Source organism: Corapipo altera, unplaced genomic scaffold (genome assembly GCF_003945725.1).
Source record: "Corapipo altera isolate COAL_440 unplaced genomic scaffold, ASM394572v1 104, whole genome shotgun sequence".
Classification (NCBI taxonomy): Eukaryota; Metazoa; Chordata; class Aves; order Passeriformes; family Pipridae; genus Corapipo; species Corapipo altera.
Window position 1 is genome coordinate 1,725,842 of NW_020884920.1, and position 27,067 is coordinate 1,752,908.

Below are 27,067 nucleotides of genomic sequence, written 5' to 3' on the forward strand. Positions count from 1 at the left end.
CCCCCCCTCTGTCCCTGTCCCCCCCCTCTGTCCCTGTCCCTCGCTCTGTCCCTGTCCCTCACTCTCTGTCTCCCCATCCCGGTCCCCCGCAGTGCCCGGCACTGCCGTAAAGCGCGCTCCCGCCGTCGCAAAAGCCCAGCGCGTCCCTGGCGACGCGGCCGCCCCCGCGGAGCCGGAACATGGCGGTGGCGGCGGCCGAGGGGGCCGAGCTGTGCCAGGCGCTGTCGCGGCCCCTCAGCCTCCTCCAGCAGCCCGACTGCGGGCGAGCGGCTCGGCTGCGGGCGCTGGAGGCCATCGGCGCCGAGCTGCGGGGCCGGGCGGTGGCCGGCGCGGTGCTGCAGGAGGTGTTCGCGGCGCGGCTGCTGCGGCCGCTGTCGCGGTGCCTGGCGGGGGACGCGGCCGAGCGGTGCCGGGAGCTCGCCCTGCAGCTGCTCCAGCACGGGCTCAGCAACTGCGAGCGGCCCTGCGAGGCGCTGCCCGTGCTGCTGCCGGTGCTGGCACAGCGGCTGTGCCCGCCTCCGGCCGCCGAGCCCAGCGAGGAGCTGCGGCTCGGCCTCGTCCAGCTGCTGCTCCTCCTCCTGCAGCGCTGCGGCCCCGCCGCGGCCCCCTACCTCGGGGACATCGCCCGCGTCCTCCAGGCCACCCTCCTCGACCACTATGCCGAGGTCAGGCGGGAGAGCTGCAGGTGTGCGGTGGCCTGTGCCCAGGCCATGCCAGGTGGGGCTCAGGGACGGGCAGGGGGGGAGCGGTGGGATGGTGCGAGCCCGAGAATCCTGGGGGATGGGGGAGAGGAGGGGACAGGAGGAGGGAACAGAGAGAGAGAGAGATGAGAAGTCGCACAGACCCTTCACGGGTGTGCTTTGCGGGGTTTGGAGGATCTGCTGGAGAAGAGCCGTGCCAGGAGTGGAGGCTGAATTGTTACATGCGGGTGACAGCGGGAGGAGGAGTTAGTTCGGCTCTGATACAGTGTAGAGTTAAATGCGGCTGCTACACAAATGCTGCAACATTAGTTAGAGTGCTGTTTGTAGTGTTACAGAAATGTTACTCCAGGTCTGTCACCCACATAAAGACACACAATCTCAGGACAACATTAGTCCCCCACCCAAATGCATTTGTCCACCCGAAATGTCATCGTGTACTGCTGCTCCCAGCAGCCAGTGGGTGGCATGGATATGTCCGTGCTACTTAGAATCACAGAATGGTTTGTGTGGGAAGGGACCTTAAAGATCATCCAGTTCCACCCTCCTGCCACGGACAGGGATGCCACTCACTGTGACAGCTCACATGGTTGCTGTTTCTGTGTTTCTGCCCTAACAGAGCACTTCCACATGCAGTCAGAATCCCTGATAAAACCCTTAATGCAGACAATTTCACACCAGCACTACAGAGTTCGTGTTGATGTGATTCAGGCTACTGGAGCAGTGATACAGTTCGGGAATGGAAAGTCTGTGGATGATGTTCTGTCTCATCTGGCCCAGAGATTATTTGATGAGATTCCCAAGGTGTGCTTCTCTTCTTTCTTTAATCTGGATTTATTTTAAATCTGTTTTGGGGTGAATTTTTTTTTGTGTTTCCTTCCCTCCTCCCCCGGTTTTCCACTTTCATTCATTCAGTTAAGTAAATATGTCTGTTGTGCTTTAATCCCAGATAGAAATTAAATCCCAGCCCCTCACTCACTCCCAGTTCAGGTCACCTGTCCTGGCATTGCTCCCTCCAGCTGTTTGTGCAGAGCTTGAGACACCAAAAAGTCCTTGACTTAGGGTAAACTCTGCTTAGCAACAACTAAACATCAGCGTGTTATCAGCATCATTCTCATACTAATCCAAACAACAGCACTGTATCAGCTAATAAGAAGAAGATGAACTCTGTCCCAGCTGAAACCAGGACAAGTTCCCATACAAGTTTTATCAGCTGTAAACTGTCCAAACCCAAGGCTGGTGACCTATTCAGCTGCTGCCTAATTCTGCAGGGTGTTGAAGATTGTAGGCACCTTTTTGTTTTGATGAGTACCTTAAATTCTGTCTTAAATTCTCTGTCACATCTCTCACTTGATTTTGTGGCCTTTTCAGATACTTAACAAACACAGTATTGGTCCCTTCATAACGTGCAGTTGAGGCAGTAATTTTAAAATTAACTTAATCATTCTTGTAGTGAACAGAGGAAATCTTCTGAAGATGTGTTTGGAAAGCTACAAATCCCAGAGAAATGTACATTTCTTACATTCTCAGGAAGATATTAACCATGACATTTTAGGTTTTTGAGTTAGGTCTGTACCTTGTTTTCCTCTCAGAGTTGTGCTTTCGTGCAGCAAACAGTCTGAGAGTGACTGAGGCAGAGTGAGAAAGCAAGGGAGTGTGATACCTTTGGTGTTACTAAAGATGCTTCATGCAAGTCAGGAAATCCTGGGTTCTTCTAATTTCTTCTGAGAGTACTGATGTGCTTTACTATACAGAAAGCAAATACTGGTTTTAATTTTTTTTCAGTTATTTTCCTGACATATATAAAACAGTCCTTTTTTGTCCCTGTAGGTACGACACGCTGTAACAACTGTCATTGGAGAATGGTTGTTGCACCTACGAGATAGATATTCATATTTTCACAAGCTTATCCCTTTGTTACTTGGCAGTTTTAGTGATGAAATTCCTGAAAATGAGTAAGTGGAGCACTTTCTTCTTTTTTTCCCTCCCCCTACATAGATGTCACACGTGGAAGTGTTCCTGTGTTCACAGATGTCTTGTTTGGAGGACAAAACCCCCACTTTTGTTTGTTTGTTTGTTTTTTCTTAAAACCAAAATGTTGCATTATCTTCAGTAACTTTTGTTATACTGTCTTTTTATGCTACATCCAAGTCTGAGAGAGAAAAAGACAGAGGTAAACAGAGACAGAATTATCCCTTGGAAGAGGAGACCTCTGTCCACTGAGTACAAAAAAAGCATAAACTCTCTACTTAATATGCCTCAGTTAAATGGCAGGAATGCTTCCCATCCTTCCATCTGAATTTAAGTAATCAGCTTTTCTAGAAGTCTCGTTTTAAAATGTTTTTCTTTTGTGGGGGTGTGATGGTATAAAACTCTTATTTTGTATCTAGGAAACTGGCTTGGACTTATTGGGAGAAGATAGGCTTGCAGTGGGAGAAGGAGAATGAAGAAGATTTGAAGGATAAGATGGATTTTAGTCTTTCACCATCTCATTATCCCAAAGGAGGTAAGTGTTGCACTGAAAGTGGTTTTTGCTTCCTGGATAATCTCCAAGAGCTGCAGTGCAGTATTAACAGCAGAGCAGGATGTGTAATATTCATTACAAGCTGTAATGTTAGTTAATGTACAGGGGTGGCACATATTAAAAATATAACATGTAGCATTTATATATATAAAATTATTTAAATTATTTATGTTTAATTTAAATTTTAAAAATGTTGGTTCAATAACTACATTATTTTTTTTCCATTAACCATACAATGCATTTTGGAGAAAGAGTGAGAGAAAATGCCTATGATGAAAAACAGGTAAAGCAGTGGAGCAGAAACAGCAGAAAGTTCTACATCAGCCAGGTGCACAGAGATGACTGGAAAGGAAGGCAGGATGAGCTGAGTCCTTGAATAATGAGAACTGATCACAGCATTAATGATCCACATAATTGGTGTGGAAGAAAAATTTGCAGTGAAATTATTTCAGACTTCTCTGTGAGACACTGGGATGCTACCAGTCCAACAGTGTACATGAAGAATGTGGGAACAGAGTAATTTCTTTTATTATACACAAAAAACTGTCAAGATATGCAGAATGGGTAGATTACTTTTTAGTACTGTATGATTTATAGGTGGCTTTAAAACACTGTGTTTGCAGTAGCTTGAAGCTTGTTTCCTGTCTCGGGTTCATGAAGTTAATGTTTAAAAATATGCACATGGGAGTTGGTGAGAGAGAGGGTTTAACTGGCTCATTTATTGATTTCTGCACTCATACTTAACAGAACAAAAACTCTTTTGGTGTGAAAGAACAGGTTCATGCTTGACTTGTGCCTACGTGACAATCACATCACAGAATACCCAGCAGCAAAATCCTTTCCATGACAGTGGGTTCCGGAGTCCTTTCTTCTCTGAAATTACACTTCTTTTTTTTTTTCTTTAAAGTTGTTTTAGTCAGTAATGCTTGTATGAAAGGGGAAGCGCTTCATAATGGTGACTGGTTTGACAGAACTGTTTAGCTTTGAAGACAGGCAAGTTGATCTGTCATCCTTTCTAACTTTTTCTCTTTCCTCCTTATTTTATATATAATTTTACCTCAGGGGTTTGTAAATTCTAAGGAGTGCTTTTACTTCCACTGGTGATGGCAGAAACATATTTCTTCTTCTGGTAGTCAGAGAATCTTTTAACATACGTAAAGTGATGAAGTTGAATGTCTGAGCTCCAGTCACTTATTTTGCAATGACCATGATATAGTGAAGGTCCTAAAAGCCTTGATATCCTTGTCCTTGAAACAGGGATTACCATTTGTACAGCTGACAGTGTTATATCTTGGTCACTTTTCTCTAGGTGTGTGTTGGGGTTTGTGTGTGTGTATGCTGTTTTGTTGGGGCTTTTTAGAGTGGCATCTATCAATTACTTCATAATTAAATGATATATGCTTTCAAAAATAATCTTCTTAGCACAAGAAGTATGCTTCATGAATTTGGGCAACATTCCAGCCCCACATTTAATTTAATTTTATTTGTAGAATGATGCATTTAAGGCTTGAATGTGACATATGTGTGTGTATTTATATATGACACATGTAACTAAAGAATATTTTGAAGAAATGACCTGGTAATTTTGGACTTGGGTCCCAGGATAATGCTAACTTTAAGATATCATTTCTTCCTGCTTATCTTTACTTCCAAATTGTATGTCTTATTAACAATCAGGCTTTATGTGACAAGAGGGAAGAAAAATCAGAGGAAAGGATCATTGGCTGCTTAATCTTACAGATACAAAACTTTATCAGAGTCACTCATATATCTTAGTTTCAGCTAATAATTTGTGGTGTCCTACCACAGATTGTATATGGATGATTTTTATTTTATGTGTCCTTACTCTGTGTTTGCTCTCCACAAATATTTGAGTTTGGTTGTTTTTTTGTTGTTGGTCAGTTTTGGTTTTGGAAGGGGGGTTAGTGTTGGATTTTATTTTTTTTTTAATATATAACGATGTATTTTAATACTTTGTTGCCATTTCTTCTGACTTATTGAATGTACTGGAATAACTTTTTACAACTGTGAGTTAAAGGTACATTTTACTGAACTGTCCAACTGTCAAACTAATGGACCTGACACAGGAGCCCCCCTGCTTTGATCTCACAGTGACAGATCCTGCAGGTCAGAGGGAGACCAGAGTTAGACCCCATACCTGGTGTCATCCCCCCAGCTGAACAGCTTCCACTGAGCCACAGCAGTCATTGCCTTAGGATACAGGTGCAGACAGTTTATAGCAGGGAAGTCTTTGACAGGAGTAGCTACAGGGATAAATACCTGCATTTGAACATCTGAAATGAAGGAATTGCTGAAAAGAATGGTCCAGATTCTTCAAACAAAATTCTGCCTGAGGTCAAATAGGATGCACAGTCTGTATTTGCTGTCTCAGGTTGATTTCTTTATTTGACCTTTTGCTGTTCATTGTCACTTTTCATAATCCAAAATGTTATCCTTCATTGACAAAAGAAGCAGCAATTCACATCCCAATGCTTGAATTTTACTTTCTTCCCTGCTCTAGGTATTTCATAAGCATTTATAAGCCTTTTGTAGTCTTCAGACCATTTACTTTAGTCAGTTTTCCTTCCCCCTCCAACTCCTGTATAATTTTTCTCACCAATTTAAATGTGTTATTTAATTTTTGAGAGATTGAAGAGGCACATCAATGAGCTGCTTTTCCTGAAAAGGCCTTAGCAAAGAGATCATGTAATAGCTGTGATTTTTAAAATACTATCCATTTGCTGACCTGATCTATTACACAGAACCTGTACAAGCCATAGTTAGTGCCCTTTCTGCTTTCAATTTGCCAGATACACTTTTAACCTTTTCCTTTAGAGGGCACAATTGACATTGTCTGTTTTATTGCAGCTCATGTCCTCTGTACTATTTGTGACGTCTACCTCTCTTTTCCACTCTAAATTATATTTCACTCAGTGATACTACACTGAGTTTTGTTCACCTCTGTGTGTTTCAGTTTGTTTTTTATAAAGAGATTTGTGTTGCTATAAAAATTGAAATTATTAAGCTGTGTTTTCTAAAGTGTATAATGTCACACATTAACCTCCCTTTCTCTTCTGTAAATATTTTAAAACATGAAATCTAAATCCCCATCCAGGAATAAACACACAGCTTTTCAAAGAGCTCTGTGGAGTGTAAATTCTGCAATGTATATTAAAGAAATACAACTTACACAGGTAAATTCCTCAGAAGCATTTGGAATATTTTGTTCTATGCTGAAGCAGATACCCAGAGCTCTTACCTTGGAACTTTTAAACTTTTCTAAGGATTTGATATTTCCTTTTGTTTTGTTTCTGTTTCTTTCTTTCTTCTAGTGACTCGACCAGGACTAGGTTGTCGGGAACTTGTGTCAAGAAACCTCTCCAAAATCCTTCCAGGTCTCTGTCATGATATGACAGACTGGGTTGTAAGCACAAGAGTAAAAGCATCCCAGCTCCTGTACACATTATTGCTGCATGCAGAGGATCACATCACACAGCACATGGAGCTGCTGCTTAGAACTTTGTACCAGTCGTGCTTGGATGAAGAGAGTGAAGTGGTTAAAAATGTAAGTTTAGTCTCTCACAGTAGCTGTTGTACACTGAATAAAGACTCTGTCCTTTATAGCTCTGAGTCTGACCTTACCACAGGTCACTGGAAATTGCTGAAGGATCAGGCTCAGGTTTTTATGGGTGTTAAAAGCACATGAACATTGTGCTTACCTACTATGTTAAAATAAATGTAGAAGACTGATAGTGAAGGTATTTAAACTTTAGTTCATATGCCAACCCCATGAAGTGTTCATAATGACCTCTCTAAAAACCATAAGCAGTGGATTAAAGTATAAAAGCCTTGAGGTAATAAATTCAATGTAAAAGAAATGTGCAGGTCATGCCCTTTCAAGTTAATTTCACTTATCCCCCCCTGCTCCATAATCCAACTGTATATTGAGGTATGTTTATTCCATGTGATACCCATATTCAGTTTTTGAATCCTTGACTTAATGCTTGGAAAATGCTGGTAATTTGTGAGGAATAATTAGCTTCATTTTTTTGTAACAGTTAATGCTTTCAACACTTTGATCAACAAATCACTAAAACAGTTGTAGTTGAAAACATTAGATAAATTTGGCAACAGAAGGACAGGTGGTACAAGTGTTTTAACAATTTGAAGATAAAATCTTCTGTTCATATTTCTACACAAGGAAGAGAACATATGTATTAACAAAAAAAATCCATGTAACTTACTTTACAGCTACAAATTTTATTGCTCTGGGATATTGGAAGAATGTGTTCTGCTTACTGGATGCAGGTAGTCCAACCAAATGGCCAACCCATAAATCAGACTTTTCTTTAGGTTCTTGCTGTGAGTTGGGCTGTAAGAAAACTTAAATAATTAGGAGAGTAAAGCCACGTGGCCCTGCTCTCCTGACCAAATTTTCTATCATGTGCTTATTGCTATAGTTCTAAATTCAAAAGTATGTGTTCAAGCAGCACATAATTTTCCCTCGCCTTTTATTGACCATACTTGTCTCTTTCTTGGAATTCCACCACTAATCTTCTCGCAGGTGCTTCCAAGAGATTTATTCCCAATTAGGAGATGATTGCAGTATTTAATTGTACTTTTCTTTGTGCCAAAACATAAGATTCAGCAACTTGTGTTTGTGAATGCCGTTTATCTCTTAGTGGTGCTGCTTCCCAGGGTACTGTGATAACACACTCTATAGTTTGTAACTGTAGAACCCATTCCAGAGCAGCCACCAACTTGGAAAATGTCCATCTCTTTCTCCAGCCTAGTAATAACAAATGAGATATACAAAAGACCAGATGGTCTTTTATCCTTTGTTTCTTACTTTTTTTTTTTCCATTTTCTCCTGGTAAAATGAGTAAATTGATCCATACAAATGTATCAACTCGTATTTTTGAACTGTTTAATTGTATTTTCCAGTTTTCAGAGCAGTAAAGTCTTTTTCTCTGTAGTAAATGAGGAGGACAGGGTTCACATCTACATGGAGTATGTTACAACTCCTTTGAGTCTTTGTGAAAGGAAACAGCTATAAATAGTGCAGATTTCAACTATAGAACTCATGGCTGTGTTTTTCCATTGAGACAAAAAAAAATTAGCGTGATTCAAGTATTAATTAGGTGCAATTAAAAATGCACAGCTAAATCACTAGACTAAAAATAACATACAAAGAGAGATAAGCTTTGGGGAAATGAGCCAACCATTGAACACATGGGTTAGGAAGAAGTTTTGCTGTTGCACAGGTAGTGGTGCAGTAGTTGATTGTGTTTTGTTTATTCAAACAGGTGATTGTAAACTTTGGGCATCAGTCAGGCAGTAAGCTCTGGTGTGGTGGCATTTCACATGGAACACAACATACTGATACATCTGCAAGGCAGGGATGGCATCAAGGGGTGCCAGCACCATGGGCAATAAATAATAATTTAGGCCTTTTCAGGTAAAGAAGTAAGAAATGGAAAGCAGTGGGCAGTTCCCCCATGGCAATGCTTCCACACTAAACCAGATCTGTAATATCAGCTTCAAGATATGGTACAATAACAAAAAAATTCCTCTTTCAGGTTTTTAGAGTTATAGCTTTTAATAGATGGGGGGGTGGGTCCATTAAGAGTAAGCCTTGGAACAGCATTTGGAGGACAAAACACTAAACCTGCAACATCTGGTTATTCTAAACTAGAAACTTTATTACACTGAAAGTTGTACACTTCATTTCTGTGCACTGCTTTCTCATGGAAGTTTGTCTGATGAGAAGGGTTCTTGCATGCCTTATTATGTGCTTACTGAACACGTCAAGAAAATTTCTTCATGCATATAATCATTACTGAGCGAGTGGAAAAGGCCTACAAGGCAACTGCTGGAGCATTTAAAGTAACAGCTGGAATCATAAAAAGAAAAAGCCCATGATATGTTGCATAGTCTTTGGGTTTTCAGGAAAATCCTCAAGTTTTCCTGTTCCTTTTTCAGAGTGTGAAAGCAGCAGAACTTATTGGAACGTTTGTCAGCCCTAAGGTGTCTTTGAGGTTAATCACCTCAGCCTTTGAGCAGACACCCAAACCCTCCTGTGTGATGGTTCTGGCTGCAGTGATTCGAGGGAGCCCAAAAGAAATCTTACAGCCTCACGTGGCCCAGCTTGGCAGCACACTGTCCCAGCCTGGGGTTTGCCAGCGATCTGAAGAGGTAAGGAAAGCTGGGAAACACACAGCAGGCTACAGGTTTTGACCTCCTTATTTTTTCCCTAAATGTTCCCACTCTTATCCGTCCCTTGCACACCTACCCCACCCTACCTCAGGATGTAGTTGTGGTTGTGTGTCTGAGACAAAACAGGAGCTTCCCTGTCCTTCCTGGGCCATGTCGTGTTTTTTTGGGCAAATCTGCTATTTCCAAAAGCTTACTAACAGTCCATCCTCTCAGCAGATGTGGGTTCAAGTTTGGGAACTGCTGTAAAAGGCTTCATATAGTGGTAGGAAAATGAAGAGGCGTGGCAGGGAGAGAAGCAGCTGTTTAGTAAGTAGTGTGCTAACAGAGGACTACCTTGGCTGATCCTGAGGCAGAGTTTAACCCATGTTTTGAAATTCCTTGTGTTCACAATCCAAACAAGATCATGTACTCAATTCTCATCAGTAAAAATGACTGAAGATTTTTCATAGTCCATTGTAATTGGCGTGTCAGGTTTCTCAAGAAAGATTTCCTCTTAATGTCATCTTATTTTTGTTTTGTATTCTTAATTCCCATTTTAAAAGGAAGCATTTAGGAGCACACTGTGTAAACTTTAGGGCCTAGTTCCTTCTCTTGAAGTGAGAATCTAGAAGGAAGATCTTTATTAATTAGAAATTTACTCCCCAGTGTATCTTTAATTAATGGCTGAGCCTGAAAATCATTTTTATTTTAGCATATGAAGAATATTCCTCAATTGCTATATAAGGAGGTGAGAGATTCTCTTCAACATGGAATGGAGATTTTTGAACATGCAGGACGTTTTTCCCGTCACTTATTCAAATGTGGAAATAGATCTGTTACAGTTGCACAAGAGGAATCCCTATAATTTTCCCCACAAATGAAATCCTGGCTTTTATTCCACCAGAAGTTTGTTAGGCTTCTGCTGTTAAGATGACCAAAAAAGGGCCAGTGCTGTGCCCTCAGAAACTCTTGATTTCATGTCAGATGCAGGCTTCCCCTTAAAACAGTTATTCATGTGTGCAGACTGAATCTGGCCTAATTGTCTTTTTGAGCCAATGTAAGATATATGTTTGAAGTTCTTCCTTCATTAGGTTTCTTCCCTAATGGAATATGTACCAGTGATGCAGGAATTAACCTTAATCTCCATGAAGCCTGTGATGATTAGGAACTCATATAAGTGGAAGCACTGTAACCTGATTGTTCAAATAACAACTCCCTGAAGTGTATCTGCAAAATTGCTGTGAGGTTTAAGCTTACCACTTCCATTTGGCATTAGCTACAGGAGTCAGATCCATCTGCAGCTGAAGGTTTGGGGGAATTCTTCTAGCCTTTAGTCTTGGAAAACAATCTTTCTCTATATTAGCCAGTGAATGCTGCACAGACACTGTTTAGCTAAGGATTGACCATGTCCATGAGATTAATAACATTTATAGCTAACCTATTCCTACCTGGACTTGATTTATTTTTGGGAAGTAAGTCTGTAACAATGGCCCCTTCTGTTCACTGACAGCTCCATGAATGTCTGATGCACTTTATCATAGGAGTCATGGCAAACTAACTGACAACAGCATTGACTTCAACTGGTATCAGTTGAATCAAGATAACATGAATTATATTGAATCAAATGAGATAAATTGGCCGAGATAAAAGCAAACGCTCAGGTTTTCTTGGTTTATGTATTTAACTGTCACTGTTCATCCAAAATAGTCAAACATGGAATAATATTTCAAAGAGTTGTAACAAATACGTTATTAATTAACAAATTGCACTTCAGAAAGAGAAAGTACTATCAGCAAGCACTTCAAAATGCTTTGATGTTTTTATTCACCATTCACCAGTGGAACCATTGTGTGATTAAGAGCAGGGTCATTTATTTTACTAACAGGGCAAGGTAAATACAAACAGACAGTGTGGGAGGAAGATTATATTGTATTCTATAAAAAGTAGATTGCAGGTAGTCAGAAGAGCTAACATTAAATTATCAATATGTTACCAATGTAGAGGATTATACAGTGCTCAGACTTTATTACTGTCATTTCCCATCTCTCAAAAAGAATGTTATATTATCTAAGGAAACATAATAACTGTATGCTTTTGTTAAAAATCAGGTCTTTTATATGGAGCAGTTGCTTTGTTGTGTGCAAGCATTGATTGAAGTGTGCCAGGAAGACTGCAAAGAGATTAGCTTGCAGCTAATGAAAGTTTTGATGACCATAATGGCAATACCATCCTCTCAGGACCTTAAAGAAAAGGTAAACTGTGAGCTGGTTTAATATTTTGTTGTGTTTCTGACTTTTACTGTTGAGACACTTTGTCTAAATGGAACCACAGTTCTTTGTGGGGAGTAATGGCTCGAGGATGGTCTAAGGTTGTGCTTCTCTCACTGTACAGACTGTATATGGTTAATAACAGAATTAAGATTGGAGTTGGGTTTACAGTTTGGGATATAAGTCACTGGCCAGTGAATATTTGGTTATACACAGGAAAAAACTCAAATTTATTTTCTGTCTTTTAAGGAACGATTCCCCTAGAGATCAAGAGCTCTACTAGCCTTAAAAAAGTGATGGTTTCATAGTAATTTTTTAATCTTCAGCCAGAGATCAGACTGATTTTACAGTAGTTGACCTTTTCACCTCCCCACCAGAAACAAAAGTTTAGATGTCGCAGGAATGCTTTAAAATCAAGGACAGCTGTTCATGCCCACATAATAGATGAGCTTTTTTGGCTTAACATTATCTCACCCCCTTATTTCTCTCTTCCTCTTTCTTCCCCGAGCTAAATATCATATAAATCAGTGAGCCATCCTCGTGCAGTACAATTATGACCTCTCCCAGTTGTCTTTTTTCAAACACACACCTTAAATGCGGTGACTATTCTACTTCCTTTTCTCTTGCTCCCAGGCATGGTATTCCAAAGGCCTGTGTAGCATCAGTATTTATGGCCCCAGAGCTGACAGGCTGCCTCCAAGGAGGCATGAGGTATTCTGGAAGAAATAAAGTAGAACAAAGCTTGAAACAAGTATTGAAAAGACTTCACAGGTCAAAGAGGGTTGGGGTGAGGATCTGTCTAATGGAGAGCCAGTGCAAGAGTGGGATTCTGAAGGGGTTGGAAGTTGTGTTTGTTTGCTCGAGGCTTTTTTGAGACAAAAAATCTCTCCAAGTAAGGCTGGATCTGATATGTTTTGTGGTATCTTGTCTGTTTATCCCTGCAGTGGACTATAAAGTCAGCAGGGTCCATTTAAAAAGTTACATCTTCATACTCCTACAGAGAAAGCAGTCTCATAGCAATAAATCCTAATTTTCATATATAGAAAAGTTAATCTCCCAAGATTATTAAGGGTTTAAGATGTTCCTGCAGTTGCAGATGATTTTTTAAGTTGACAAAACTTTGGATAAGAATCTTTTTTCTCATTAGCCTTTTTTTCAGCTAGACACATAGAAAATCTGGCAGTGAGATTACATAATTGCAATATTTCAAAAGTGCCACAAAGACAAATATGGCTTGAATTTAATTTTTTTCCTCCAGTTACTGACTGTTCTGAAACTTCAAAGTGAGCTGTACATCTTGCAGGAGGCAAGAAGTCCCTGTTAAAAGAGCTTAAGAACACACAGAACAAAAGTATTACAGCTGCTGTACAAGTATGAATTCGTTGTTCAGAAAAGAAATCTGTATTCAGGATCAAAAGATTCTGAGTATAAACATAAATTATCCAAAAATTAGCATTGTAGAACTTCAATTCAGGCTTTACTGCAAGGGGACAGGAGATCACTGAGATGGTGGAGATCACAACTGATGTGACCTGATGGTGAACACTCAGGTCTTGCCTGATCTTTGACCCCTTTGCTTTGTGTCCATCACGTTTCTGGTTGCTCGGGGCTGAGGAAATGGACCAAGAGCACCAACTGAGCACAGCAGTGGCACGAGCAGGAGGGTGGTTTACAGCCCCAAAGAGACTACAGCCATCTCAGTTGTGAGTCTGTTATGCATAGAATCATAGAATCATAGAATCATAGAATCATAGAATCATAGAATCGATTGGGTTGGAAAAGACCTCCGAGATCATTGAGTCCAACCCGTGGTCCAAATCCAGTCCATTTACTAGATCATGGCACTCAGTGCCACGTCCAGTCTGTGTTTAAAAATCTCCAGGGATGGTGAATCCACCACCTCTCTGGGCAGCCCATTCCAATGCCTGATTACTCTCTCTGTAAAGAATTTTCTCCTGATATCCAACTTAAATTTCCCCTGGCAGAGCTTAAGCCCGTGCCCCCTTGTCCTATTGCTGAGTGCCTGAGAGAAGAGACCAACCCCCACCTGGCTGGAACTTCCCTTCAGGTAGTTATAGACGGTGATGAGGTCACCTCTGAGCCTCCTCTTCTCCAGGCTAAACAACCCCAGCTCCCTCAGCCTCTCCCCATAGGACTTATGCTCCAGTCCCTTCACCAGATGATTTGAGATTGTCAGTGGTTTAACTGGTGACCTTAAGGATAAAGTTTTGTTTCATTACCAGTGCCCTGTGCTATCTTAGCTCTTCTTTTGGCACACTTCGTATAGTAGCATGAAAATAACGTGTCATTAAACTTGAGAATAAGGGAAAGAAAATCACCTTTGCTATTTATTTTTATTTTACTGTGAGATGCTTCTTAATGAGAAGTTATGCATCACTCTACAGGCGTATTTACTTTATTCTCTCTTTTTAATTGCAGTCTTGAAACCACTGAAAGTTTATTTTAAATCATATGTGAACAATGCATTATTTTGTATCTCTTGTTCAATGGAAAAAAACCCTTGTGTGTTATGGTGGGATTAATAACAGGGAACAGTTTCTGTCTGGACACATTCTGTAAAATGTTCCAATTAATTTACAAATAACTTATATGTAATATATTCATTTATCTGAGTTGTTTTGGCTTCCTGCTTGCAGGAAGGAGAAATCTATTGTGCTTGAGGCAGGCAAACCTGCCTTAAGAGTAACCTTTGTCCTTAGCAATTCCTGATTTATATTTTTTTTCCTAGAATTCTCATTTATTTTCTCCACATCTGGTCCTTCCATAAAAACATCTTTGTCTGGCAAGTGATTAGTCTGTAAGAGTCTAAAGGTCCTAGACATGTTCCAGCTAACTTGTGTGGTTGAGTTCAGCTTAAAAATATTAAAACTATGAGTACAATTTGTAGTTCTACTGAAGCACTGAGAGTCAAATGATGTCACTCAGAGCTCTGCACTACATCTTTCCCTGCTGGAACTGGCCATGCTGGCAGCACATGTTATTCCTTAGTGGGGTTCCTCATGGTGTCTTGCTCCTCATCATTGCTTCCCTGTCTACTGAAATCACTGAGACTATAGATGCTGCTTCCAGCATGCTTTTAATCTCTTCCTTGGAGAAGTTTTATGCTTCTGGTAGATGCCTTCAGGAACTGTAAAAGCAAATTTTCCTTTCCTTTGAAATACATCTGCTGCAAGTGATTAAGAAAATCAATAGGCTTCCTTGCCAAGCATCATGGTCATGTCTGGAATTCATTTAGTAGTTCTTTTTTACATGTTTCATTTGTACATGTTTTATTTGCATATCTCATGGAATAGTCTAACTGTAAATATGAAGAAGATATTTCCAATGTAACAGTGAATTTTGGTACTTATGAGCAACAGAAGATGAGAATTTCAAAATGATCCTGTCCAGCTACTGTCAAGAGAGAACGTCTTGCATAATTAAGAAGGGGGAAGAAGGGGGAAGAAGGGGGAGAGGGGAAATGCCAGCTCTTCTCTGACCTGCAACAGCAATAGTTTTTGGAAGCTGCCATAGCCTGTTAGATGGGCTTGTGAGAAATTCCCCCTATGTTAATGTTTTAAATCATTCTTAAATTAAGGAGAAAAATCACTGCATCTTTATAAGCACTAAGAGCCTTTTTTGTGATGTGGTTAGTTTTTGGATGGGTCTGCACACAGATTAGAGACTTTTTCATTTTGCTGTTAGGTAGCTGTGTTCCTCATGATTTCATTTTGAAATCAGGACAAATGTTTCACTTCAAGTAAAAGTTAGTGGATGTGATGTAGGCAGACATTAAATATCAATCTTGATTGTTTAAGCAGAAACAATGAAAATCTTCTTGTGTCCCTTCTGTTCTCAGGAGTTTTAAAAGTTTGGGGGTTTTTATTAATCTTGTTTCAGTTAAAGTATCCTATCTCTGTTTTAACAGGTGGAGAAAACAATGTCTTCATTAGCTGAAGTGCAGCAACTGGATAATTTTCATTGTCTCTACAAGCAGCACATAATTCAGCTCATGGAGTGGGTTTCAGTGTCCTGTGATGGGTGGAGCTGCTACTCTCCAGAAGTGTTACAGTTAGAGGTCATTGCAACCCATTCAGGTACCACTTATTTAGTAGTCCTAAAAAAAAAATAGTCTCAATCTCCATAGCCTGCAGCCAGGTGGTGTTTTGTAATGAACAGTGTAATACTCAGAAAGTTCACAAGAACATGATGGAAAGCAAAACAAATGTTGAAGCAGCTCATATTCCAAAAAAATCCTTGGCTGCAAGGAGCCTGTTAAAAGCACTTATGGAAAAGTGCACTTTCAGGTAAATGAAATAGGTGAGCATTAAACTGATGTAGCTTATCTGTCCAAAAAAGTATCTATTTTTTCCATCCATTCACTGGTCTTTCAAAGGATACTAACTTTCTGTAACAAACACTTCCTCACTGTTGTTCTTCGACACGGGGCTGTGTAGAGGTGAGTGAAACACTTGGGTGCACTTTTCACAAGCCTTCAGTCCTGCACAGTGAACACCCCTCTGACACAGCTCTCCAGGTTGCAGCTACAGCAGGGGCCGTGGTGACAGGCAGCTCTTCTCACCTAGACACACATTTGAAGATTATTAGAATGGAAAGTCCTCATAATTTGTTTTTTTCCTTTTTGTTGGTTGAACAGGGGACGTCAGACAGTCACTTCAGCTACAGGTGAAGTATCATTGTGACTGCTGCAGATAGTTAAATGTGGACAGGTGTATTTTAAAGGACACTATCTTATGCATTTAATCCTTGAATCTCAAAAAAACCCTCATCAAACCTACGTGAAGCACCCACTTGCTGGTTTGTGCAGCAACCAGCATAAGCACTTTTTCTGGTTTTTCATCTGTGGAAAGAACAAAAAGTTTTCTCAGTGCAAGATCTGAGAGGCCAACTTTTCTATATATTTGTACTCCCATTTCCATGACTGAGGAACTTCTAGACAGTTGTCTCTGTTTTCCTTAATGCTAAATAAATCATCAAATGTCTGGGCAAACATTTTGGCTTGCACCCAACACTGGTAATATGCTATTGTCTGTGTTTTCTGTCTGACACAGCAGCTCCTAGAGCTATTTTTTTTTCTTTCTTTTCATTCCCACACATAATGTTGTTTTTAATCAATTTAATCAGCTTTACTCATTTCACATTTCTCAGTTTTTACTGTTTTCTAGGAACGTATGCTTAAGCTGAAATTAGCAATGTAGTTTATTTTGTTTATTTTCCATCTGTTGAATTTGCTGTTATCAGTTTGATATAATAGTAGTATCTTATGAGTGTCTCAGAACTCACATGAAGTGGTGTATTTTGAATAAATGCTGTGAAAATAAAGACCTATTTGTTGGCACAGACATTTAGCAAACTGCAGTTCAACACCCTCTATTGCTTCAGTCTAGACAGTGAAAATTTGGGGGGTTGTCATTATTATTTTAAACATTAAATTTCCAGATATTATTAAATGCTATTGAACTTGTTTTGGAATCTTGAATACTTCAATCTGTCCATTCCATGTGTGAGGAATATTCTTGTCATCAGAAATGCCAGTGTTGTGTCTCCTTCTGGGAACATTTTCTGAGTGACTGGGGTTGAATGGAATGTGCATCTCAGGGATGCAAAGCTGAAGAAGTTCCTAGAGTAGTTTATTGCAAAAATAGAGCAGAAAGAGCATTCTACAGCTAGAAGCTTGCAGAATAAAGCATGTGTACAGTCTCTGTGTACTCTTTGTCTTTAAAGCCATGCAGATGTTATTCACTACCAAGGAGAAAGGCACAAACTTCCTTCAGTTTCAGGAAAATAATTTCTTAAAATGTTGGGATAACATCTTGGAGTTCTGTTTGTTTATTCTTTAGAGGTGAAAACAGAATTCATCAGAGGTGTGAAAATATTGACAAACTAGCGAATTAATTTAGAAAATATTTTTATTTCAAATAGCTCCTAAAATTCATCATATTTTAGATTCTTTTGTAAAATGCAAAAAAGCATTACTTAGACATGGAGAAATAATGCTGCTGCAGTAATTGTATTAGCCAACTTTTGAAGCTGATCCTTTCAAACATGCCCTTTCCTGTGCCTCCAGGAGTCATGAGCACCTTTCTTTGAATGCTGCATGTGAAAAAACTTGAAAGAAGAAAAAAGTATAATTAATGTTGCTCTATGGAGAGGGGTGTCAGGGTCATACCAGATTCAGTATAATTTTTCATTACATTTAATGAAACCAAAATTTTTTGCCTAGCCTTAGACTTTCAGAGTTACTTAGGAACAGCATTAATCCCCCACACAAATGCATCAGTCCACCCAAAATGTCCTCTTGTACTGATGGTCCCAGAAACTACTGGGTGTCATGGGTATGTCCATGCTGCATAGAATCATGGAATGATAGAATAGTTTGGGTTGGAAGGGATCTTAAAGGCCATCTACTTTCAACCCCCTGCTGTGGGCAGGGACACCTTTCACTAGACCAGTTTGCTCAGAGCTCCATCCATGGCCTTGAACACTTGCAGGGCTGGGGTAGCCACAGCTTCTCTGGGCAAATGTGGTACAGCAATAGCAAGCTGACTAAATGAGATGTGGGAAAACAGATCCTCAGGGAACACCACGCTGCCATGGCCAAAACTGTGGGTACCTGAGCCCGTGAGGAGTTGGTCTGGGTATTTGTGGCCCCCCTAATTACAATGTAACGTGGATACTTTAACAGCTGCCATGCAAGAGGGGAATGCTAAGTACTGTTTTAATACCAGATGTATTACAAATTTTATTGCACTCGCACATTAAACATCCAAACAGAACTTAAAAGTAGTCTGAAATAAGCTTTACCTCTTTGCTTTCTAGGTCCTGTCATAGGTGAAGCTCTCGATGACTTTCTTCCCATTCTGAAGACGTGTCTTCAGCCAAACAAAGATCCCCAGATGCGGTTAAAACTTTTTACTGTTTTATCACAGTTGTTCCAGAAAGCAAGTGAAACCATCAATTCTCAGGGGTAAGTGGAGGTCTGATTTCACACAGCTATTTGAACACTACAGTGGCATTAAGAAGTAATAACCGTGGTAGTTATTTAACCCTTATAACCATGCCCATGTTGGCATGTCTTGGAGAAAAAAGACTTTCCCACCATCTTCTACAGCATATTTTACTTGTTGTATTTTTGAGCAATGATTAGAAGGGTGGAGTGCAATAATTTTAAAAAATATATAAATAAATTCAAGTCTGGACTTTCTCCACTGTAGTCTTCCTACCTTTTGAACTGAAAGCTTCAGTGTGAAGTGTGCTGTTACTTGTTTCTATATTTTCAGGATGCAATATTAAATTCCCTATTCATATCAGAAATGTCTTTGTTGTCAGTAGATTACTTGTTTACTTTCATGGAAATTGCTCACTTTTAGAATTAAATTACACACATTTACAACAATAAAATCTGAAAATGGAAAGAGGAGAATTTAATTGCATCACCAACAGCAAAAATACATCTTAATGGTAATGAGAGATAGTGTTGGGAAGTAGCAATAAGTTGCAGTTGCACTGTTGCTTTCACTGCTGCCACTAATTTGTTTACCTCCTTAAAATTATTCTAACAGCTTGGATAGGAAGGCTTTTGGTTATTCTGCTAAACACAGTTGTGTGGTCATTTAATTGTGTTTGAGTCTGACATAGAACTGAGTCAGATAATTGCCAGATACTGCTTTACTGATTCTATTTCAAGGCACTAGAACAAAGATTCTCACAAGCAGCTCAGCATTATGGTTAAAATAATGGTTAACATTATGGTTAACATAATGCTGGTGGAATTTACCTTTGTGTTTTCACAGATCGTTTTTCATTGCATTTTAACAGAAGGTTTTATTAAAAACAGAAGCAGCTACTGATCAGATAGCACAGAGCTGCTTTTAGTTTTGGAGCTGAAGGGAAATTTGGAATGATGGTGATCATTAGTTATATTTTTTTGCCAGCAACTTTTTGGAATAGAAAATTATTAATTCTCAAAAATGTGTTTAAAATAATAGATCTAAAGGGTTTTACAAATTTGGATGTGTCTAATGGGATGTCAGATTTCTTGTTATTACTTAAGTGCCATCTGCTGACAGGAAGCAGGAGTGGCTGGATCTCTGCCTTCCTCAGACACCCAGGGCTCCCTTGCCACAGGGCAAAGCAGCAGCCAGGTGTATCTATTTTCATCATGTTGCAGGTAGAGATTTGCAGGTGTTTGTGTGTCAGTAGATAACTTTTGTGCTTTAGTCGGGTTATACCCAGATAACATGGACTAGCTGCAGTGGGTAAAAGGTAGTTACAGGAAAGAAGTAGCTACAGTTATATTTCTTATTACATTGAAACAATATTATTATGGACTTTTTTTGTTGCTGGTTTATCCTTGCTGGATGATTTTGTTTTGCTTTTGTGTGGATTTTTTTTTAAGTGCTTACTGATAAGTTAGTTGTTAACATGTACCTGTTTTGTTCCTCCTGTGGCTTGGCACATCATGAATGGGCCACTTATTCATCCTGGAAGTGTGACTAAGCAGGACTCTTAGAAAAGTCAACAAGAGCTTCTTCCCTTTCTGCCAAGCACCAGGGTGGTGATGTGCTGTTTGGCACTCAGGTGGTCACAGTTTGAACAGAAGTTTGAACAGAGTGGGCAGGAATCAGGGTAGATTTAATCTGTTACTTGCCAATCTGTTTATATGCTGCCAGCTGATTTTTAAGGCAGTGAATAACCTGAGCTCCAGCTACTGGCCACAGACAGGCACTAATGTCTCTTTGGTGCAGCAAAGTATTAATTAACTTGTGTGTAAGACCTGTATCTTTCTCTCTTAATTCAAAATTGTTTGAAATGGAATTAAATGGGTGTGAGGGAATCCTGCCTATTACAAGTACTGACTCTCACAGCAAATTTTAGCATAGGAGTCATTTAATAGAAGAGGAGGAAGAAGCATCAGCAAAAACATCACAAATTTGTGTTTGTGATAAAAACAAACTAGTATTGGGATTGTCACCATCAGAAAATCCTGCTGACCTCTCATCCTTGAGGGAGATGAGTTTCTGAGCCAAGGGAGAGCTGAAGTATTGTTTGTAGGCTCCCTGCAGTATCGGGAGGTCAGGTATCATCAATAGCAGTCATTCTTTTGACATGATAAATACTTTTCACTGGACAGTCTCAAAGGGCCTCACAGATATTAATGAATCCTCACAGCACTCACATGGGGTGTGTTATCTCCACTTCACAGGCAGAGCAAGTGAGACAGAGAGAAGGTAAGTAGTTTACCAAGATAACAGTGAGTCATGGGCGTCGTCTGAAGTGGGAGAAAGTCTACCCTCCCCCTGCCATGAATGTTAGGTATTTGTTTAAATATTATCTAGAAAAATTAAGTTATGAAAATCTTATCACACACATTACAATCACGTTGGTTTATATGATTTTATTTAGGAGTTTTTTTAGAGTCTTCTTTTTTTCCCTTTTCTGTCTATATTTCTATGACAGAACATTCTCTTTTACATCCCGTCAGTCTCTTTATCACTTTCTCATGAACCTTTATTTTGCTTTCTTATTTTTGGCTTCAGGCTGTTCCCTAGCTACCTTGAGACTGTGATAAAAGACATCCTGGCTCCTAATCTGCAGTGGCATGCTGGAAGAACAGCAGCTGCCATCCGTGCTACAGCTGTATTGTGCCTTTGGGCTCTCATCCACTGTGAAATGCTTTCACCAAAAGAGGTAAATTCTCTCTTTCTCATCCTTTGAAATCTTAGGCAGTAAAACAAAATAAATACAACGAGGAAAAAAAAAGAATAAATCCTTAGGGTAAGTAATATTTTCAGATGGATGGACAGTTTTCATAATAAAATTCATTACTTGTAATTGAATATTAATGACTGAAACAATCAGTGGAGAGATGATGTCCTGGTAGGAGACCTGAGGCCAGCAATATGCTGAGCTGTAGGACTGGCCAGCATCAAATTTTTGTAGATATTTTTTTCTAGTATAACATCAGTTCTGTAGCACAAAATACTGCCCACTATTAACAAAACAATTTGGGCACTTGACCTTGTTGGACTCGTAGCCTGTGCCTGTGCAGCAGCACTGGAACCAGTCAGGACATGCTGCTGTGTCACGTGGCCAAGACAAGTTGTTTGGTTGCCTTGGAGCCCACAGGTCCATTTAGGGGAAAAAAATAAAATCTGAAAGACACCTGGAAAGGGCAGGAGGAATTGAGATGGAATGTGAAGAATATCTGTAGAAACTGAAGTGGAGACCTAGCAAGACTACACTTACAGAGCTGTTACCCACCAGTGATTAAGGATTCATTGAATCTGAGGGGGTTTCTGAAGCAGCTTTGCTAACAAAAATGGCATGTGGAGGTAATGCACTGGAAATATTTAAAATATGAGGGCATTTCTGAAAAATAAATTGAATTAAAATGTTACTAAATGTCCGTAGTCTTTATTGCCTTTATAACAGACAAAAGTGCTTAAACACACATAACTGGTTAAGTTCACACATGCAAAAACATTGGTATCAAGATTACTGTTCCAGTCGAACATTTTTTTCCTGAATCGATGCCCCAATGCCTATTTTTTCATTAATGGATAAGAAATGTACATAACAAAGTGAAATTCCGAGCCTCCCCATCCCATCCGATCCCATCCCATCCCATCTCTCGCTGTCAGGGCCGGAGCGCCATCTCCTGGTACGGGCGCCTCATCCTCAGCTCCGGTTTGGTTAAACCCTGGCAACAGTTTGGGGTTTGTTTTTTTTACAGGCGAGTAAGTTTTAAAGCTTTTACAAGTTACATAAAACTCATCTGCATGTATACTGAGCATTCATGAGCTGGATGATCGACTGGTGGATTTTCATTTTCCAGGCAAGCTTAGAGGCAAAAATAAAGCTGTGTAACTTCTGAGATTTTCACTTTTAAAGTTAACTTTTTAAACTAAGCAAACCAATATCTGTCAGAGCTAATGGTAACTGCTCTAACCACTAAAAATATTGTTTTAAAGTGACTGAAAAGCTGTTATTCTTCTATGCTTTTCTTATTCATTGTAGATCTTAAAAGTCAAAGATGAGCTAATGCCCCAAATCATTGCTTCCATGGATGAAGACTCTAAAATTACTCGACTGATGGCTTGTCGTATTGTTGATGCTTTTTTAAAAGCCTGTGGGAGGCAGTTTGATGAAGATAAATTTAAGAACACTTACACAGGTAAGTGTAAATGTTTAATTGACTGGAGGGGTTGTTTATTGTCATTGTTTTGGTGGGTTTTTTTTAAATCAAGATCTCCATGTGGAAGAATTACATTTGCTTTTTTTTACCCAAAGCATCACAGTTAGCTCAGCTTTTAAGGGTGAAAAGCACCATGCTGGAGCAGTTGGCAGATTTGCTGTATGGCTTTAGGAATCACTGTGCAGGTTGTCCACATCACCTGCAGACTCACTGAAGCACTGAAAGCCCTAACACAGACTAGGAAATGACAAATATTGCTGCATGTCACTGTGGCATCTGGCTTTAATCCCACATGAAGAGCAAAAAGCCTTTAAACAGTTTGAGGTACAAATAGGGGCAGATTTTATGTAGACTCGTTTCTCACCCATTCTTATCTCACTGCCATAGATGTATTCTAATGCTATTTCTGTGTTCTTTTAGTGAATATTTTAACTATTTGGGTAGTTCTCCCCTAGAGAGTAATTTAATAGATACCAAGGAAATGGAAAAACTAAAGTGCTCACAGAATCATACCATTAGCAGCATTTTTGTTTATGAGAGGCATTTTAATTTCTTAATCCTGCAGAGACTGAGGTGTGGTTTTAAACTGCTGAGAGAGGCTGCATAAAATGTACAAAGTACACAGACACATTTTAGAAACTCCATGTGTGAAACACCTGAGCAGGCATTGCTGAGTGACTCCAACAGCACTTGCAAGACCTTCCTGTAGCAGGTTTTTAATGGCAGTTTTTCACTTCACTGAAGGGCATTACAGACAAGTTCATGTCCTTTGGAAATGTCCTCGCTCCCAGTTTGGCCAAACTGAGCAATATTTCCAACGTCATTATCCACTAAGGCCACTAGATGGAACTTCACTCAATATTTCGGTCTGTGCAGGGCTTGCCAGTACCTCATCTGCATTGCTTCAGAGTTTAGTCTATATGAAATAATGTGCTAAGTATAGTGAGAGCAGAACAGTGCTGCAGTATATAAATGGAAGTCACATTGTTCTCCGTGCTGTGTTTGAGGGCCAAGAGCAAACCATTTCAGTGTACCATAAATAGACTTGAATAGGTAGTGGGTTGGGGTTTTATCTAAAAAAAAAAACCCAACCAAAAAACCAAAGAAGAGAACCCTAGTCTAGGTTCTGTAAAATAGAGCTAGGATATGTAATGCTTCTTGGGATAAAGTTTAAATGCTAATCCATGAATCAGAAGTACAGACTATTCACATATATGTACCACAATTTATGTTCTCATGTATAGAAGTAACTTGGACTTTCCCAAACTCAGCATCTTAATGACAGATACTCTTTCTTACATAGCACAGTAGAAATCTAACAACAAACGTATTTATTTTGGAGAGGTACATGATCAGACAATTGTCAAAGTACAGCTTTGCACCTTGCATGTTCAGCTAGTCTGCAGTGCAGTCATTCACTGAAACAGTAACATTTGATAGAAATACTGTGCTTTATACAGCATAGAAATACTTAAACTCTGTAGTTCTGTAATGCATGAATAGACTTTCATAGTGCCTTGTTAGGAGTGCTAGAGAATGTTCAACTAATCTAAATACTTCCATGTATGTCTTTATTAATGTTTTTGGCAACATAACAATCCAATAACAATGCACCACGTGCTTTTAAGAACAATGTGATACATGTATTCATAATGTTCAAAAGACAGAAATACATCATAAATGCAACAATAATTTCAGTGATGACAGAAGACTTTTTTTTTTTTTGAATGCAAAAGCTACCTGCCCTGTTCACAGAGCTGTTTGGTTATTTATGTGCTCCTTTTCAGAGGTTTTAAAGCGTCTGGATGATGCTTCGTGTGATGTCCGACTGGCAGCTGCTCACACCTTGGCTAATTGGTTTAAGTGCTTAAAGGACAGTGCTGTGAAATCTGCAATGGAAGGTCATATTGAGTTTCTGTACCAAGAACTGTTGATACATCTTGATGACCCAGATCAAAATCTCCAAAATGCAGTCCTGGGTAAGACTTTCAGTCGTACGTACTTTGAACAACACTTTTTAAATCATCATTCTGAGTGTTCTATGAAAGTGGCACATCCAGACAGAGGATAATCCTGACAGGCTGGAGCTTTCCTTTGGGTTTCAGTGGGTATGAGCTCCGACCTTTTACCTGTGTGCAGAATGTAATGTTTTGTCCTGTGTTCACCAGGGGGGAAATATCAGGGCAGCTGAACTACCAGAGAGTTTACAGATGGTAAACAGGATATGGAGTGTAGAGCCCCACCACTGCAGGATGTGACCATATCCCAGCCTGCTTGATAGGCTCCCTGGAACTTATTAGTGTGTCAGCCTGTGTTCAAGAACATAAATGTCAAAACACAGACCTCAGCAAATGGGGGAGGGAGGAATGGGGGTGTAATCACTGCGCCACTCATAGAACAGCCATTTCCACGTTCGGTTTCGGCTACATTTGAGAGAACTTGGATAGAGAAACACAGAACAGCTAATGATTTATAAAACATATTTTTGTTTTGCAGAAGTTTTAAAGGAAGGAAGTGTTTTATATCCAGATCTGCTGGTGAGAGAAATCGAAGGGGTTGTACATAAGCATCAAACGCCGCTCTATTGTAATCAACTACTACATCACATTCAGTCAGCCAAGGAATCAGCTTTGTGAATCACTGCTGAGATTCTTTTTACTGAACTGATCTGAAATCTGTCTGACCTGGATTACTTTCATGTTTTCTTTTGCTAGAGAAAGGCTGAGCTGAAAATAGATTGTTTTTTCTTTGTAAGTTCACTGTTGGCTCATTAAAAAGTCAAGTTGGCACAATTCTGTGTTCTTTGCTGCTTGAACGGTTCTTTGTATTTGCTAGCAATAAAACAATGTTTTAATTCACTTTGCATTGGAAGTTTTTCAGATACAAGGTTTAAAGGAGGAATGCTTTTTCAGGAATTTAACACTGTTTATAATTGAGAAAGATTATTTAACAAAGTAATAATTTAATGTCAAAGTTATTAACGTAATAAAGCAAGGACTCAGTCTTTCAAGGAGGATTTCAAACTCTGGATAAAATCAGACTTTGCAGAGTCAGGTCTGTGAGGATCAGTTTTATAAGGGGAAAAAAAAGCACCCAAACTTCTCTTGTATAATGCAGCAAAATTTATAATGTTCTGAGTACTCATATTTATGCTGGTATAATAGGGATATAGTAGGTGTCACTAAAAGAATAGTTTTTATTGTTATTGTATTACATTTCATGACTGAGAGTAAAGCTGAATTTTTTAAATTAAGGTTTATACATGGGAGGAAATGTGCTGTTTTGTCATTTAGATTATATATTTAGTTTATAGATTTATATTTTTGTACTAAATATATCACATTTGAAGTTTTTATGTTTATACCATTGTGCCTTGGAAAGCAAGCAACATTTGTTTCCATGTTGCCTTGTAATTATATTCTGCAGCTTTAGGTTAAAGCTTGATTTGTTTGGGGGTTTTGTGATACCTTTGTAGTGTATAAGTTTTAGTGTTGTCTTATATTCTCAGCTGTGTAATAAAATAAGCGAGCTCCTAACTGCTTGTCTACATCATTGTGGGGGAGTGTGCTGTTTATTATTTGCACACACAAATCATGGGAAATCAGGATTCTGATCTGGGGTTTTTTAATCATCTGTATTACAGACAGAAAGTGCTCTTTGGCTTCTAATTCCCAAGTGCCTTGGCTTTGTATCAAGTCTAAAAACAGACTCAGTGGGGGTTGCTCATACTCCTTATGCTGTAGGAAGTCCTGGTGTTTGTTTGTCCTTCTGACCTAACTTTACCTTTTCAGGCTGTGACATAATGGTTAACAAACCCAGGATCTGTTTCCAGCAGTATCTGCTTGCATTCTCAGAGAAACATTTGAGACAGATCACACACACAAGACAAGTGTCTTGTCTTCTTAGCTTAAAAGCAGTTAGGCAAACTTCTGGCCACTTCTCCACAAAATAAGACGTTGCTTTGAAAATTCTCCAAAAAGGGACAGTAATACTAACAATACAGAGTAAATGAGTCATTTCTTATGGATCCAAAAGCTATTGTGCATTCCTGTAGAATAGAATACTCATTTTAGATTCTTTGTAGTGTCTTTGAAGTTGACTTTTGATGGAAATCCAAAATATAACTGTTCCCGTACTGAGCATTTTAGTTAACTGAAAACTTCTA

General features: G+C 39.5%; 1 protein-coding gene across 1 annotated transcript; it reads left to right on the plus strand.

Moving 5' to 3' along the window:
• The first annotated feature begins 154 nt into the window (after nt 1-154).
• On the plus strand, nt 155-26,438 carry DNAAF5 (dynein axonemal assembly factor 5). Its single transcript, XM_027656553.1, has 13 exons — nt 155-717; nt 1,318-1,502; nt 2,529-2,653; nt 3,089-3,204; nt 6,555-6,787; nt 9,205-9,417; nt 11,526-11,669; nt 15,613-15,781; nt 18,525-18,672; nt 21,245-21,395; nt 22,725-22,881; nt 24,690-24,881; nt 25,399-26,438. The coding sequence occupies exons 1-13, from the start codon at nt 180-182 to the stop codon at nt 25,536-25,538; spliced, it is 2,511 nt and encodes an 836-aa protein (XP_027512354.1). The 5' UTR covers nt 155-179; the 3' UTR covers nt 25,539-26,438.
• Nucleotides 26,439-27,067: the final 629 nt, after the last annotated feature.

Coding starts and splice junctions, on each gene's coding strand:
- DNAAF5 (XM_027656553.1), top strand. CDS start 180: ATGGCGGTGGCGGCGGCCGAGGGGGCCGAGCTGTGCCAGGCGCTGTCG. Junction 6,788..9,204: donor AGAGTGAAGTGGTTAAAAAT/GTAAGTTTAGTC, acceptor TTCCTTTTTCAG/AGTGTGAAAGCAGCAGAACT. Junction 11,670..15,612: donor CTCAGGACCTTAAAGAAAAG/GTAAACTGTGAG, acceptor CTGTTTTAACAG/GTGGAGAAAACAATGTCTTC.